This window comes from Excalfactoria chinensis, chromosome Z, assembly GCF_039878825.1.
Source record: "Excalfactoria chinensis isolate bCotChi1 chromosome Z, bCotChi1.hap2, whole genome shotgun sequence".
Classification (NCBI taxonomy): domain Eukaryota; kingdom Metazoa; phylum Chordata; class Aves; order Galliformes; family Phasianidae; genus Excalfactoria; species Excalfactoria chinensis.
Window position 1 is genome coordinate 30,906,708 of NC_092857.1, and position 18,268 is coordinate 30,924,975.

At 36.1% G+C, this 18,268-nt stretch overlaps 1 protein-coding gene across 1 annotated transcript in view; it reads left to right on the forward strand.

Moving 5' to 3' along the window:
- The window catches only part of CCDC171 (coiled-coil domain containing 171), a 159,500-nt gene that overhangs the window by 87,033 nt on the left and 54,199 nt on the right, over positions 1-18,268 (forward strand). Inside the window, exons 21-22 of the mRNA XM_072359639.1 lie at positions 14,072-14,217; positions 17,065-17,119. Coding sequence (XP_072215740.1) covers positions 14,072-14,217; positions 17,065-17,119 — 201 coding nt within the window. The remainder of the gene's footprint in view (positions 1-14,071; positions 14,218-17,064; positions 17,120-18,268) is intronic.

Below are 18,268 nucleotides of genomic sequence, written 5' to 3' on the forward strand. Positions count from 1 at the left end.
ATCTATTTTACAGTGAGAGAAGAGTGAAAAGAACTGCTAGTTTGTGACATGTATGGTAAATCTAGTCAGGTGTAAAGATTATTTCTCCATTAAAGAAAAGACGACATCTCATTTGTCTTATCTTGTTTTTTGATGTGTGAAAGGGTTGAAGATAACAGATAGCTGTTCTTGCCGCTGTGACAATTACTGTGTAATACAGATGCTGAAAAAGATCTCTGAATAGGTCATGACTACTTATGATCACTTTAGTTTATTTATAAGGAGCTAATCATGACTGGGAGTTAATTTCCAACTAAACATGCACTTAGGTCCCCTTCTGTAAAGCAAGGAATCAAGATAGGCAGAACTGTGTTTAGGAATAATGCAACTAATGTGGAAACAGGAGCTGCAAGTAAAATGGGATGGTTTGCAAGTTACTTCTGAATAGATGGCTGGGACCTTTTTTTCTTGGGGTCAGACTTAATGTGACTGCCACGCAGTGAAAATCTAGAATGCAGTATTATGTTTTCGGTGCAGTCGTGTTGCCCATTTCATAGAGTGCTATGTCTTGAGTTCTGGTTGCTCCACTGTTAACTTTGAAAAAAACAATCCTGACATTCTGTCACAGCTTAAATAAAAACAAAACACTCCAAACTTTAAGAAAGTAATTGTGTGAAGCAGAGTATTTTTAAATATTTTAAAAGTAACTTCCTGCATTTTCCAAGCTTTCCATCTGTAGGAACTATTTTCCTTCTTTCAGGGAGGGAAAACAAATGGAATAATATTAGGATCTAAAGGCTTTATGGTTTTATCGCTGCATTGCAATTATACTAATAAACACCTCTGTCCATGACCTCGGAATTTATAGTGCGGTGAGAAAGATTTATTGACATGAAGTTTGGAAGAAAAATGGGATTATTATATAATTACAGGTTGTGGTTATTAAGTGTATGTACCTGCATAACACTTCTCCCTGTTATTTCAAGACCTTCAACAATTTTTCAGCTTTCATAGAAGAGCGCAGAAAGGCTTCTTAAAATCCAGCTCCTAGATCTCTGTTATTTTCTTGTCTCAACTACAAAGTAACTTTGTTATCTTGGGATGTACAGCGGAAATCAATAGATCTTTAAAACAGTACTTGATACATTTTTGTGTGTGTGTGCTGTAAACCCAACTTTTGCAATTCATTTTTATATCAACGTGCATTACTTTCTGCTCCACAGGTTCTTGGCATACAAGTCCTTTATATATGGATTTGCTTCTTGTTGCCATTTAGCCAGGCTTTCTCTTGGATTCTTTTTCACCTTAGTCAGATCTGTCTTACTATTTTTGAGAAGATATCTGTGTAAATTTCTTGTCTATCTCCTTGTAAAACCATAACTAATTTAAAGTGGTTTACAGAATGTATTTATGAAAAACCTAAAGAAGCTGGTCAAGGCTGACACGTGAACCTTACTAATGTCTTAGTTAAACAGTTTTTAAAATGTTCTAGCTAAAGTTAAGCCCACCTTATTATTATTATTTGGCTGTAGACTATAAAATAAGTAGTTACATGATTTAAAACCGAGAAACTTCAGTTTCTCAATTCCAGTGTAAGTTCCAGTGTTTTCCAAGTTAGTAGTTGTTCTAGTGCTGCTTTGATAGGTGAGTCAATTTGATTTTTTTTCCCAAATATTGTATTAATTTTGATGTCATTTTGTCTTATTTATGAAATATATTGAAAGTGAAGAATGTGACTAGTGATTCATTTTAATAGTTGCAGTGATTTATTGCTGTCAATGTTAGCCATGTCTGCTTCAGGATCTATGAACACCATACTCAGAAAAACGTATTCCTCATTCACAGTTTATGTTCTGTTGGCACTTAGTATGACACAAAGCTTATCCAGAGGGAAGGGAGACGCCCAATCAATATGCCTTTATAGCACTTTGATCATTTTGTTGAATACTGGGATGTAATATATCTTTCATGCTTTCTCAACAGAACCATTTAGGACTTGCCCTTGTGCTAGTTTCCTCTTTATCTATTCTTTCTGTGGAGAGGACCACTGTCCAATTTTTACTGAAGGAGTGACCTTTTGGTATGGAAGGATGTATTTATAAATTCATTCCTATTTTTGTTCACGTTTAAATAGTAAAAGGGATAATGTGAATTGTGAAAGTATGTTTTCCTCCTGCAGGTGATGTGGTTAGCTTATTATTGAAATTAAATATGCATATACTAAACAGCATTTGGAGCTGTTTGTTAGAACACATGTACTCAAATGCTAATATGCAGCATGGTCAGAACTCTTCTACTGAAAGAGTATGCACTGTTTGAATGTAAGTCAGTCATAGAATCATAGAATTACTCAGGTTGGAAAAGATATCCCTGAGTACCACATCCAAACGGCTCTTAAACACATCCAGGGATGGCGATTCAACCACCTCCCTGGGGAGCCCATTCCAGTACCTAACCACCCTTTCTGTAAAGAAGTTCTTTCTAATATCCAACCTGAACTTGCCCTGGCGCAACTTGAGGCCATTTCCCCTCGTCTGTTATCTAAAGAGAAAGGAAAATTCTTACTGATGTAATATTACAATTTCAGCTAATGTAAATTGGTTTACTTGTCTGTAAGTGCCTAGTGTGATGGCCCTCACTAATATGTCACTAACCTGTGGAATTGGTAGCAGCAGCCTCTTGTTGGAGGAAAAGTAAAATAATTTAACAGAGACAACAACTTGTGTGTTGAGCTTATGATGGAAAGTATGTTTTCTTGCTCAGAACATTAAGCTCTGTTTAGATGATTTCTTGTTATCAAGATTTTTGGGATTCCCAGTTTTGAACCAATGTCTGAAGTAAAGACTGTGGTAGACCTGATGTTTCGTAACACTTGTCTCTTCATGTAGGTCTGAAACATAATGCTGTGTGATTTTGTCTTTCCCCAGTAGCTTCTTAACCCATGTTCACACTCCTACCAGCCTCAAATTATATTCCCCCTTTAAGTAAACAATTGGAATGTAGTTGTGATTATTTAAATTGTAGGCAGTATTCCTTTGCCACTGATGATCATTTTGTTGACGTTGTTTCTTCTTGCTCCTAAATTATCTACAGTGGCTGCCGTGATTTAGAAATATTGCAAACAGATTCAGTGGTGCAGATTCGATGGAGTAATCTTTTTTGAGAACTTAAAATATTCTGTTCCAGGACTTAGAAATGTCACTGATAACAGAAGACGTATTAAAACTGGTAGGACTTAATCAGAGATGGATGGACTTAGACCAGTTCAAGTAAAGTTCAAGAAGTTGATGGTGTATGTTGTGTCACCATAGATATCCTACAAGATATTTCTGTATATGTACTTCTAATACAGTAGCATTTTAAAAAATATTATAAAGGATAAAGGCCAATTAATTGCACCCCTATATCTTAAACTGTGTGGAAATGCACCCAATCAGGTAATGTTGCAGTTACTTGTTTATAGCAGTGTGCTGCTTTGGAGGAGGTGCGTGACAGTTTCACATGTGAAGTCAGTGTAAAGTCACATATGAGGATACTTGACTTATGTACAGGATCACAGGATCACGAGAGTAAGTTATGAGAAGCCCTCTTTTACAGAATCAAATAGCTGCCATCTCTTATAATCTTACATTGTAGGAATGATAAGGTTTATGTTCTATCAGGGTAAAAAGTGTAACAATAGAACATGTGGTACAAGCACTTGATTCTGCAAAAGCACAGATAAATTGCTGCTGCAGGGATGGATTTAACAATGGAAAACCATTGTTTTCTTAAAGGAAACAAAAAAGCATATCCAGCTTTCTAGAATGTTAAAAATAAAAATAAAAAAAAGAAGTAAAAAGTTGTGCAAGGGAATCAGTTGTGAGTAAGGAGGCAGCACGTCAGAGGTGAATGAGAAATGAATGATCATAGTCATATCACCAACCAAGTAATTCCAAAAATTTATGGTCACCTAACATCCATTTAAAAAAAAATCCATATAAACTTCGATTGATTGAGCCCAAGCTTTTCTAAAAGTGTCTTTGATTGGGTTGTGTTGAGTTGCTGTAATCTTTCTCTGCAGCTTTCTACTGATAATGACATAATTCACTTAGCTCAGAAGACAAAATGAACTTGTAAATTGTCTTGTGCATGAATTTTGTTTTGCATATTAACATTCTCCAACACATTGTTTAGAAGTGGAGTTTCATTGTTATCTTTGATTGGATTAGGATATGTCTGGCTGGCTGAGTGAATCTTGATATTCAAAAGATTGTCCCTCATTTAATATGGTTTTCCAACTTAGATTTTTTTTCCAAATGCATTACTGTACCAGGCTAACACATTTTAACACTGATGCTTTTTCTTGCTAGTATGAACAACCCATGAAAATCTAACTTATTTAGTCCCTTCCAATTGGTACCATTCTGGGATTCTACGTCTGGCAATTTTGTCTTCTGCAATTACTTTATATAAAAACTTTTGAAGTTTTATTTAATTTCAGTTACTTCCAAACTGAGTAACTTTTGAGCATACTGTGTCTATTCTGGAAGAAATGTCATTAGGTGAAATTATTCAGGAATAGCTGCAGTGTTTAAATTAATAAGCTTTTTAAATTCATGATAACTTTAATGCATATACAGCTCACTGACTTCAAAAAACATTTTCAGTCATGCTGTGCTAAACATTTTGAGCTAACACAACTGAAAAATTATCAGAAAAGATACTCTCTTGAGAAATAGTAGTCTGCATTCTAGCACAGAAATATTTGCCCTTACTTATAGTTTGAGATACTGTATCCATCCTGAGCTATTGCAGGTACAATGCTTTTGGTAACTTAACCCGCTCAGGTGCCTGAGCTGTGCTTTGGTTAATGTGTGGACTAGTGTCTAGACATACCTAGGTAATGACATTGAGTTTCAGAATGTGAGCACCTACAGTTTCAAATAACTTGTGTGAAAAATGTCTTGCAAAAGGAAAAAGTATAGATTCTCACATCTGGTCCATTGAATGATTTTCCTGAATGATTCTTTTTAAACTGAAATATTTCTGAGTATTCTAAATCTTGCGCTGTAAGTGTATTTGAAGTACTTTTTGAGCCGCCTGCATGATAGTTTTTTCTAGTTTTTTTGAGACAACTGCTTGGCTTTTCATGATAAGGAGAAGCTTTCTGCTGTTAACTTAGTTTGTGTTCTGGTCTTATAGGATTTTCTTATGTAGAACAATCACAGTTGATCCATTACTATATCAGAAATGTGAAAATATGTCTGAAAGTATCTCTTAATTCACCAGTGTTTTGTTAGCTATCTGTTAAAATTATTGCATTAACTCGTGCTACTCTTCTGCTCGGTAGCCTCACCTCTTTTACTTTGTGACATGGGATTCTTTCAAAGTCAAGTAATGTTGCACCTTGTTAGGTGTCAGCTGCTTAGTCACTTCCATACTACCAAAATGTCATTCTCAGAATGCGAACGTGTAAAAAGATAGCTGCTGTCAGACTGAAGGTTCAACAGCAAAGAAGGTAAAAAAGAAACAAAAACCACCAAAACAACGCTGCTTTTTCTGCAAAGCAGCCATCGCTCATTCAAATATCTTTTTGAATGCAGATATTTCTTTTGCTGTAGGAGTTTAAAGGGCATGTGAAAGCATTTGTTATTGAAGGGATGTCATGGGTGGTCAGCCTCAGGTTAATTCTTTACAAGAGCAGAGCAGCCACGTGGAGTTCATTTCAAACCGTTTTAAGACACTAATGCAGCTACTCTGAGACATAGTATCAATAGATGGAATATATTGGTATTACAGAGTTTGGTTTTCTGTTGTATGCCACACTTGTAAAAATCTGCATGGCCATCCAGAATGATGTGTTTCATTCCATGGTGCCTCAAGTGCCTGGAGTGTGGGTAGTCCTTTGTGTCATTGTCACCACTGCTGAAACACACTACCCACTGCCTCATGTCCACTATTCAGTGAATGTCAGTGGATGCCATTTTGTCTGCACAGAGGAATTCAGTTCCACCCCTTTGCTTCATTCCATATCAGATGCCATGTTGTCGAACTTCCCTTTTGCTGCCATTTCTCATACAGCAGCAACGTGAAATGGAATATTCTCTGGAAGGTTCAGCCTCTTCTGCCATACCACCACCATCTGCCTCTGACAGTTTGGGCCAGCGTAATAAAATAGAAAGCATTACTTTTTCAGAGCAACCTTTGTGTTTCTGAATGTCTTAGTTGTTCTTTTTCATATGTTATTTTTCCTTCGCTACCAACTTCTTTTCCCAAGATTTTAATCAAAGAGTGGTTCTGATAGAAATTTCATTTTGATTTGAGTTTCAGCCAATTGTTTGAATTAATATAATTTGGTTTGTGTGGCAATCATGCACACTGAAGAAACATTTGACATTGAGCACTGATGTAAGTTTTGTTACGTTGCTTTACTTTATGGTTGGGCTTTCCAGTGATCCAAGATTTCTCTAGCTTATCTGTAGACTTTGAGGAGAAAAACACTACCCTGAAGATTTTGTTTGCCAATAAGCATTGAATTTGCAAGAAGGATCAAAAGCACAGTGATATCCACTGTACTAGGGAGACCCACTAGGGATTTTGAATAGACTGTTTGCAAATAAAATTTGCCCAGAGTACTCTTTTAGTGATAGCCAAAGGAATAGTGGAGATTGCAATGCCCGTGGCCAACAAAACATAGACATATTAAGATAGTTCTCATTTTTGTTCTTGAAAGGGATATTGTTCTCCTAAAGTTATAACTGTGTAATAGTATTTGCTTGTAGTGTTTTAAAAAAACATAAGCAGTTATTCCTAAGGATGTCTTCTTATCTGATACAGAGCAGTAAGACATGCTGTTAAATAAAATAAGATATAGATGACAAAAGGTATGATATACTAATCAGAATTGTGACTATTTGTATTACTAGAATATGTAAAGCAAAATGATGCATTGGAAGAAGGACACTTAAAACATTTATTTTAAGTCTGTAATATATGTGTCCTGAGTGACTGTACAAAGCCAAATTTGGCTAGGTTAAACTTTCTCTTAAAGGCCGGCATATTGATCTGTTGCTGCTCACTAATGTTTGGACCTCTCAGGCTAGAAATTTTTGTATGCATCCATCTTTTATTCTGACTTTTATCTTGAGTTACTACTTACTCTGACCTCTTGGGAAGTTTTTGCAGATGGAAATAGAGAGTTCTTCATTGTACTTCCTTCTGGTTGTTTTTTTGTTTGTTTTTTTTTTTCCTCTTTGCTCTTGCCTTTCAGTAGCACTGCTAGCTGAATTGTCCAAGATCTCTCTGCCTTTCCTTGTAAGGGAAAAGCTCCAGTCCCTTCATCATCTTTGTGGCTCTTCAGTGGACTTCCTCCAGAAGCTTCATCTCTCTTTTGTACTGAGGAGCCCAAAACTTCAGGTATGACCTTACCAGTGCTGAGAAGATCACCATGGGTGCCGTTAGCCTTCTCAGCAGGAACATGCTGATTCATGCTCAACTTGTTGGCCCCCAGTCTGTCCTGGTATCTGCCTCCAGGACAGTTCAGTTTCTTGTGGTGCCTTGCTGAACTTCATTATATTTGTGTCAGCCCATTTCTCCAGCAAATTGAGGTCCGTCTGCATGGCAACATGAAACATTGGTGTTATCAGTTGGTCCTCTCAGTCTTGCGTCATCTACAGACTTGCTGAAGGTACACTCCACACTGTCATCCATGTAATTATTAATGAAGATACTAAATGTGACTGGACTCAGTGTTAATCCGTGGGGTACACTGCTAATTCCTGTCCTTCATAATCATACCAGTGATCATCATACTCTGGACCCAGTTGTTCAGCCAGTTTTTGACCCAGCTCACTGTCTGTTTGTCCAATCCGTACAGTGTCAGTTTGTTTACTCTTTATCACTGATCTTCAAAAAGCAACAAAACAACTGAAACCAGACACATAAAATCACAGACAGAAAAAAAAACAACAACCCAATTGTACTCAAACTTGGTATAGCAGTCAGTTTTCTGATCAGCTCTCTTGTTTCTGTACATTGTGATAGAAAGATATGTCCTGTAGGTGACAAATCTCTTCCTTGATGGAATGATTCTTTTACTCCCTTGTAGTTTCATTTCTGGATCAGCCATTTAAATAAGCATTTTGGACTTGAAGAAGATCAGAATGCATGTATTGTCATGATGCATGCTATTAAATGTTTTCTATAACCAAGTGCAAACGGAAAAAATGAGAGGACAAATAATTAGTTTTTCAGAGTTCTTTTCCTTCATTTTCAAATGCTGTATTCCTGCCTTCCTATCCAGTAAGGCTCTGTTTGTATTTTTTCCCATGTATATTTACCAGCCTACTCTTTCTCACTCACCAAGTATAAAATCAGTTTTAACTTTGGCACTTGAGAACGAGATGAATGATTTGCTGTAGAAAAGAGGTACAAAAATGACAGTCAGAAATTATGCTTTGTATGACTTATGATTTATGAAAAAATAAGGTAATGGTGAAGCATATATATACTGGTAGACATATGGATGCTGGCTTCTCTTCGTGTTCTTTTACTGTGGACAATTATTTATTATGTACATAGGACTGTTTTACAAAGGGTATTCAATGAACAGGTTGAAATCAGCATCAGCATCTAGATTGAAAATATGCATACGGATTTTTTCCTGAGGAGAAAATCTTTGATTTCACAAATGAGTTCATAACACACATGCTGAAGTATATTTTCATGTCTTATAGTTCTGTGTTGTGTCAGCACGATTTAAATCTAATGTACTAAATATTTTCGTCTTAGAAAATGTGCTCTCAGTTTAAGTATGTCACACATGCTTTGCATGAACTTAAGCTGGATGGCAGTTATCATTCACCTGGATAAATTGTCCATTTATTAACTCTGGAATAGAGGTGTTTTTTTTTGTTTTTATTTACTTATTTTTTGTAAAGAATGACAGTGTTTAGCACTTTTTTTTTTTTAAAATATATTTGTTTTTGTAACAGGTTTTAAAGAAAAGTCAGAGATTATTAAAATTATTTGTGGAATTGCCAGCTTCGCTTCAAGAGATTTTTTTTTTTTCACTGTTAACAGTTTCTTGCTATTCTCATCAACAAGTGTTTTTGCATTCTCTGTTTATGGAGAAAAAGAATCCCCAAATCTAAAATACCTCCAGAGGGATCTCCCTCTAAGGATTCTGGTCAAAACTCGACTGATACGTGAGATTTTGTTGGACTGTAGAGGAAATGCAGTGATATCTGTATGAGCACCTGAATACCTAAACATCTGAGCTATCAGAATAACAAGCATTTTATGAAATGTCTGTAAATTGGAGTTTGTCTCCTAAGTTGGTTCAGAATCACTTATGCCTGAAAGTGAAAGCTCAGCATCTTCGCTAAAGTACGTGCACAGTAGGTTTTTAAAGTGGGTTTTTAAAACCTCCATCCTTGTTATCATATTTAGCCTTAACTTTCTAACAATTGTAATTGTCCACAGAAAACATTTCAAGATAAATGCACTATCAGTTTTGAAATTTTCTTATTTTTGTAAATACTAAGACCTGGGGAGCAAAATAAGGGCTATATTGTGGATTAAGTGAAATATCTCAAGGCTGTGCTTTTCTGATAACTGAACCTGAAGTGACCTTTCTCAGACACAATTACAGAGCTGTATGTTTTTCCTTTAATTTCATCAGGGGTTTAATTAGTATACAAATAAAACTTCCCTTATCTTCCTTTCTACCTAATTGGCTTGTCTTCGCTTATATATGAAGTATGTGAAAATGGGCTGTAATTAGGGTGACCGTGTTAACCTTTTTTTCTCAAATGTACTGTTGCCTAAAGGCCTCAAGGCCTAAAAACAGTGCTTTGGATTATTGCTTTGCAATCACTATGGCTCTCCCATAGGTTTTCTCATGAGCAGAAGGGCTTTGGGTGCTGCTGGTTCCCACTGCTTAACGGGATCTTCATTCTTCTCCCCACTAAATGTTTATTGATTATCTCGCTGCTCCACACTCAGCCTCCAACAACTTAATATCAGGTGACAGTCAGGAGAGTTCTCCAAGTAATTAGAGTGGAGCATTGAGGGAACAATTAGGAGCAGAGTTATTAAACTTGATTTATCCTATTCTCTCCTGAACACTTTCTTGGATATCAGAACATCGCACTTTCACAATCTACCCTGGCTGAGAAATTAGTGGCTAACCTGCTGCTTATCATTGTTGCCTTGCTGCCTTGAGGCACACCCTCTTGGTTTCAGTCACTCAGCTGGAAATATTAGAGTCCATAAAGTTTATCAAGGGTTTTAATTAGATCAATCTGAAGAAGGAAAAAAAAGAGAGGCTTAGAAGCCATTACTTTAGAACATTCCATTCTGTATTTGAGCAATTGTTACGGCTTGACTTTACCCACAGTAGCAAGGAGCTTCGAGTGAATACTGGTAGTGTTTTTAAGGAGCCGTGCTGTTTATACTTTGCTTTGATACTGCAATATCAAAGTTAGGTAAAATTGAAATCCTTCGGAGATTTCTCCAAATAGTGTTGAAAGTTATCAAAATAAAGTGGTAAGATTTTTGATTTAATAATTTCTGTAAAGCTTTGTCATCAGCTAGTGTGGATTGCTGGCCATGCTTCACAAGAGCTATGCTTCATATTAGAGCCTCATTAATAGTCCTGTGTTTGGAATTGATAAGCAGTGTTAGCAGCTCACGTAAGCTTTTCAAACATTGTGGGTCTCTTCTGTTTCTGTGGTCAGCGATGTAAGCTGTGTGCTGGAACAGCCGATTCTTCAGTACCTGCAGGAGAATAACTAGAATTAATGTGTTCTCTCTTAATAGAGCACATGCATTAGCCTGTGTTTTTCCAGTCATTTAGATCACTAGAATGTTAGAGCCAGACTCCATCCCAGCAACCTCTACATCTAAAGTTGCTGCTGTCAAAGTATTAGCAGAATTCTTTTCTGAGCAGAGTGGAGCTGAATCCCGTCACTGCATCTTAATTTAAAACTTTTTTTTTTTTTTCTTTTTTCTTTTTTTCCAGTAGCACTGGGAAAGTGAGGCATTGGTACCAGAGATGTTCTGTGCTCAGAACCTTTAGTCTGTCAAAAAATGGTAATATGAGCGAGAGGAACATGACTCTGCATTTATAGCTGTATTTCTTCAGTGCTGATTTTGCCTAAAAATATACCAGCAGTAAGCACAATAAATGGAAGAAGGCAGTGTTCTGAAATTCCGTCTGCAAACACAGTTATTCAGACAAGATTTTAATAGTCACCGGTGGCACCAGAGTCGTTTCTGGTTTTGGATATGTTTATGTTAATATTACAATGGGAATATGAGATCTGTCTGCTCTTTTTTATTTATATATTTATTTATTTTAATGAAAAATAGCATATTTAGTTGAAATTAATGAGATAAGAAGCATAGTAGGCTTATTCAACCAGCACTGGAGCAAGACATCTCTCCATGCTTTGGAATTTTTAAAATGAATTCCTGATTGGGGTCTTCTTACATCAGTGATTGATCTCAGCCTGGATTTTGTAAACTGCTGAGAAAAGGATTCTGATAGAGGGTACTGTACTTTGCACTGTACTGTTAAAATACCTGGTTCTTCTTATTACCATGTGAAATGTTTGAAAAGAAAACAAAAAGAACCCATAGATTTCAGTTTGTTTTTCAGGATTATAGTATTTAGAGCCATATTTTTTTGGCTCACGTGTTCTCTGAAGTGCTTTTGGCTCTTGGCTAGATCTGAAGCTTTTTCAAATTAGTCATAAGCAACCTGCAAATTTTTATCAGCCTTTTTTATATATCACTCTTCGTACTTACAGCATATTTTCAGTGCTCAACAATCCAAATCAAGTACCCCCGAGTACAAATTATGCAGCGCGTTCTTAAAACTTCAGCAGAAAAGATGTCCATAAATTTTGAAACAAGGTGCAAGAACTTAGTCTTACAACTTTGCAGCTTCCTCTAGTCTTCTGTAATTCTTTAGAATCTGAAAGTTACATTCTTAAACGAATGTTTAGAGGCCTGTATTCTACATTGGTATCTCCAAAATAATGCTTCCTACTTATTTCCATAGGAAATACGACAGATACAAAGAGCTCAACAATGATGTTTGTTGAAGCAAATTCTTGGCTACAAAACACTGTTTTTCAGCACTGTCAGCACCATTAGCTATACATTTTCACCAGCAGTGAACTAGAGCTTGCATGCTGTTTATATAAAAATCTGCACCAGTAGAGGTGACTTGCTGTTTCACATCTGCTACGATGGTAGGAATATATTGCCTATGTGGTCCATCTGTCATCATCCCAAATAGATGGAAGTCGGGAGGCTCCAAATCTGGACTGTATGGTGTAGGGCACTCCAGCCAGGATTGGCAGTGTGCTCCACAGTCTTCAAACTGATATGGTCCTGGTTTTATCATGTTGCAAGAAAAAGGTTATCTTCTCTGATTTGGAAGATCAAGCCTTCAGCTCAGTCAGCATCATTAAGTAGCAGTTGATAGTTCATCCAGGTTCCAGATAATCCAGGAGGATAACTCTTTTCTTATTCCAAAAGACAGTGCACATCACCTACCCACTGAGGGCTGTGTCTGGAACTTTTTATCTGTTGGGGAATTCACATGTTGCCTCTCCATGGATAGCTCTTTTGCTTCTGGTTCATAGTGGTTACACCACCTCTTGTATGTGATCTAGAAAGCTGCCACCTTCAGCAGTGTATTGATTTGATTTGATTAGAGCCTGACAAACTTACATATGTTGTTATTTCTGTTCTCATGTAAGCACTAGAGGGATGCACTGGGAGCAAACTTTGTGATATTCCAGTGTTGCCACCATTTCTTCCAATGCAGTAAAGCTGATGTTCAGCTTTGTACTCAGTTTCCTAGTTATAATCCACTGATTCATGTGAATAAGCTGATTGTTGAGACACTCTTCATTCCAGGCTATGCTTGGCCATCCAGAATATGGCTTTACTTTCATGTTGGTTTTACCACTGCTGAAATGCCCTGCTCACTACTTCACTGTGCTCGCATTCAATGTTGGGTCTCTGTCCATGTTCACACATGTTGATGAATGTCAGTGGGTGCCATTTTTTCTGCGAGGAGGAATTCAATGGAGGAATTCATATGTACTTCCATGTCAGATACCATTTTATCAGACTGCCCCTCTGCTGCTATTTGCCACATGACTGCAAAATGTAATAGAGTGTTGGTGGGCATATTCAACTTCTACTGCCTTATCATCAACCTCTGCATCTGTTGTTATGGGACAACATAATAATATAGGAGGTATTACTTTCAGAGCAGCCCTCATATTTTCTTTCTAAAAAAACCCAATAAACCACTGTATATAAAAGATGACATTTAGCAAAATATGAACTCATGTTATTAATACTGCAGTCTTAAAATGCATTGATTTATCCTAGCTGAAACAAGTAGCAACTAGCCGGGCTCTGTATTAATTAGTTCTGTGCGCTGTTTGTCATCTGTTGGATTAATCTGAATTGATATAAAGCGTGTTATGTTAATTCTAAGCCAGAATGGGAAAAAATGGAAAACAACAGCCAAAACAACAGCAAACCATTTTTGCATTTGGAAAACTCACGTTGAACAGGAAATGTACCATAAAGTAGTGATTTGGTCTTAAGAGCTGCTGGAGGGCTGTACTTTGTGCACTAACAGAGAACTAAATTATCTAAATCATGAAGAATATTTAAATGAAAGAAACCAAAATTCTATTTTTGTCAATTCTTTTATTAAATATTGGCTTAAAATTAAGGTTTGAGAAGATTTTGTTTCTTTTATGCTATGCTCTGGATTCTTTCCATTGTGTTTAGGTCTAGCAATTGTAAATACAATACTTGCAGCATAGTATATGTATCTATTTGATCAACAAATCATTTTATTTTATAAAATACATTTGTACACAGGCAGTGTACTAAAAGTTGAGTTGTTGTGAGCTGGGAATGTTTTTAGTACAGAATTTGTGAAACCTTACTATCCAGTGGTCCAAATATACTTCACAGTCAGTCTGTTTTCCACTTTGTTTAATAGCCTATGGCATAAATTGAAGTTAATTATTTGGCCTGACAAGTAACTCTGCTTTCTGTCTGCTTGCAGAGACTCTCTGAGGCAAAGATGGAGCTGAGAAGTAAAGATCAATCTCTGCGTCAGCTCAATAGACTTCTTACCCAGCTGGAGCAGGACAAGCGTCGACTGAAAGAGAGCATCCATGATGCAGAGAGTGCCCTCTGCATGGCAGCGAAGTGAGCGCTGGGACCTTGGGGAGATCACTTAAAACAGACAAAAGATCAATTTTTACTTTCATGCACAGGGTTTTAACTCTGGCTAATGTAATGCTAGAAAACAAAAGTACAACTCTCTCTCTTTGAAATTCACTGATAGTTTTCTAAAAAGAAAACTGTTAGTCCAACATGCTAGATTTATGTTTTCTGTAGTTAGCTCATAAAAGTGCTCTGATTTCTAAGTCCTGGAATAGCACGGGTATTTTGGGTTGCCAGTTGCATTACTGATTTGACAAGGTCTCTTTGGTAGAGCTCTACCACACCATTTAATTAGGAAATGACTGCTAGTCTTCTGCATTTCCAGATCATCTTTTTATAGAATGATACAGTTAGCTCATAAGATGTACAAAAACATCAACTAGGTGTCAGGTCTTCGCTGCGAAAGGAGTTGAAACTCATTTTGGACCTGGTCATATTTGTGTAACAAGGCAGATCTTTCAGGTAATTTCACAGTTTCAGTTTTAGATGTAAAACCTGTGCTCTTTTATATTACAACAGAGTGGAAGGAATGCAAAAGGACTGACCACTTACACTAATGTGATTATTACTAACCTCGTAGAGTCATATAATCAGATAAAAAGATAATATTTAAATGTTTAAAATTTCTCATTATACAGAGGATGTAAGTATCTGACCTCTTAAAAACAATGGCTTAGAAGGTTGAAGTGTTTTATGTATGAATAAAATCTTGTAATTGCTGTGGTTTCTGGTGAAATGCTCAGCAAGCTAATGAAAATTCTGGGTGAGATTTAGGATGAGTCTGTTAAAGATCTGACCTGAAGAAGGATTTGGTCTTGAAATCTTGGTCCTTTCCACCCTGCCACAACCTGTCTTATATACTATAGTATAGAGCTTTCCTTGTGGCATTTAGAATTTAGAAAACATTTTATTCCTGTATGTAGTAGTTGAATACTATGAAATACAAAAATGTCCCCATACAAATTGTTTTGTTTTTGTTTTTGTTTTTGTTTTTGTTTTTTTTCCTGCCTTTGGAACATACCAACAGAAAAGATTAAATAGTCTTCATATTTGTCCAGAAAAATCTTTCTTTTATAGCTTTTCCACAACCTGATTGACTATAATCAATACATTTTTATTTTCATGCTCCTGAATGTCTTTCAGTTTTTTTTCTTATATTTTTTCCTACAACCTTCAGGGATGGGGAGATGATGACTGGCTCATTCTGAGAATGTTTTCTTTGATTTTCTTGCAGTGGTGGCCAGAAATTCTGTTTCTGGAGTAGGAGGTAGCGTTAATAAAAAGAGAGCCTATAAGCATCTAACCCAACAGTAATATATTAGCCCTTTTTCTATATTTTCTGCTAGAGAAAAGCTGTGTTACAAAACGCATTCTGCATTCATGAACCACATTTAAATACAGTAACCCTAAATAATAGTTCTTTGGTTCAATTCCAATTTCCCTTACCCCTGTAGGCACTGAAAAATATATGAATGACATTTGGATTCTGTCATGTAGGGTTGCAAAAAGATTCATTTTATTAAACTTTTTTTCTAAGTGCTGTAAACACACCGTCAGAATTTTATGTAAAGATGTTGTAAACTGTTCCCAAGAACTGATATAGTAATGCAGTGACAGTCTCAGGCATTTTCTTCACAAATCTGTGAACACCTGTGAATATTCAAGGAATAGTTTGATTTTCATATCACTAACTAACTTAAACATTAGTTATTTTGGACTGGATCTCTAGAACCAATTTTACCCAGGCAAAGCAATCGCTGCATGTGTGAGGCAAATTGAGAGGGCACAGCAGCATGTCTTTGTAAATCCAAACTGAAGAAAGATAAAATCCTGAAAAGGCAAAAATCTATGTGACAGCTTTACTAAGATTGTAATATCCAATGTTTTTTTTCTTGCTGCCTTAATATTTTTGCAGTTTAGAATAGTAAGATGAGGAAGCATTCATAATTCAAGGCAGAATGCTACCATGGTTTTGAATTCAGCTTGGGGAGCTTGTAGGAGTTACAGCAAAATATTCACTTAGGTGGCAAGTCTGTCTTGGAATACTAGGGTATCAACTTATTTGGTGTAAATACTATTTGTTTTCTTCTTGTGTTATTGATCACTTTGGCCCTCTCTCCTTAATATTTTGCAACTGCAATTACATTTCTCTGAGTGCTAGGTTTTCTGTGACTGACTAACTATTCAAAGTTGTCTTTCTTACCTAAGCCCCAGTCTACAAAAAGGCATGAGTAAAATTTAAATATCTGAACTTCTGTACTGGACTGGAAAAGACCAGTGGGATGTGTAAAGGAATGGTCAAGTTTCTAGAAGACCATTTTTCTTGTCTACAAGAATACTTGATGAAAAACTTAATCTGGCAGTGTTCTCCAGCATGAGTATGTAATCTCATCCCCCTAGAGCCTGGAGTCCCTTTAGCATGCCCTTTTTATCCAGGATTGTAGAATTCTTCTCCAACAACACAACGATTATTAATTGATATTCCTATAAATATGGTATGTTAACCATGTATTTACAGGTATACGAGTAAATAGTATATACATAAATGCCTGTAAATACTAGTTTAGTGTCTTGTATACAGTACAGGCATCTCCCATATCTAAATCTGTTGAATATTGGTCCATAAACTATTTGTTAAGGTTTGTACTGGAGTTAAAAGGAAGAGGGTGACTAGTATAATAGTTCGTAAGATGTCAAAATTATTTTTAAAGACATTTTTGTTATAAAGTAGCAGAAAACAAATTTACACTTCAGTAGAGCTTCAGTTTTATTAACTGCTTTTTTTTTTTTTTTTTTTTTCTTTTTTTTTTTTTCTTCCTCTTAAAACAGGGACAGAGAATTCATCATTAATCAGATGAAATCTGTGGAAGCCACTCTTCATACGGTAAGAATTTGGGGTGTTTTGTCTGCATTTGTATTTCCAGTCACATAAAGCTCTTAAAGCTACTTGTTCTCAGGGAAGCAGGGGTGCAGGAGTTGAACAGCACCTTCCTTTCAAGTTTCCACCTTCAGCTTGTTTTGGCTCCAGTGTTCAGATTTAGCAAATTAAAATACAACTTTGTACTATACAGGCTGCTTTGTTTCAATATAAAACTTAGTATTATGTAAGTATTAATGTGATGAAATTCACCTTCCTTTTCTCCATCACTGAGCAATATTTCTGTTGGCTGTTGATTCTGAGTTGCTGATTTACCTCACTGCTGAGGTGTGTGGTTGCAAACATGGTTCTAATAAGATATTTGGCTTTGTTACGCTGCTTTAATCTCTGATAAATAGTAAGTATCATAAGGAAAAGATGGCAAGTATTAACCTATATGCAAAATCATAAGTAATGTGTTCTTTTCAATCCTTTTTTTTGATTTACTAAAGTATTCTCTTTGACTGATATTATTTTACTCTGATACAGTATTCTTTGAAGATTCAACAAAGCTTGAATATGTAATTATTTGGGAGACAGAGCTGTTTTTAACTGTAGCTCTGGTGGCTGGTTGTTTTGTAATTGTTTTTAGTCCAGAGCAACACATAGCAAAAAAGAGAGTTTTTATTACCTTGGAGTGTTCATTTCCCTTATCACATCTTGAATTCCCAGCAACGTGGGAATCTATTCTTTATTTTAGTTTCTGTGTCCACCAAAACTGTTGTTAATTTAATTTTCACATACCCTTTTCAAGATTTTCTTTCCTTTAACATTCACAAACAGTGACAGCACCTAAACTGCTTTTGTGTTTTAGCTTCACCAAACAGTGCTGATAGGTAATTTTTTTTTTCTTGTGTCTCCTCCATGTTTCTCTTGAGCTTGGGAAATCTACATAATGCAGAAAGTGCTGTGTTTTTTTCACTGATGTATACACATAGTGTACTCGGCCTTGAAAATTTAGAATAATAAATTAGAAGTTTACGTTTTGCTTAGTTTTGCTTAGAAGATAGTGCATCATGTACACAAGGATTGAAATGTTTGGGGCAGTGTTAAGTGCAGATCTTGTGCATAGTGCTGTTCTTCCTAATGCAGTCAATAGATTAAAAAAAAAACTGT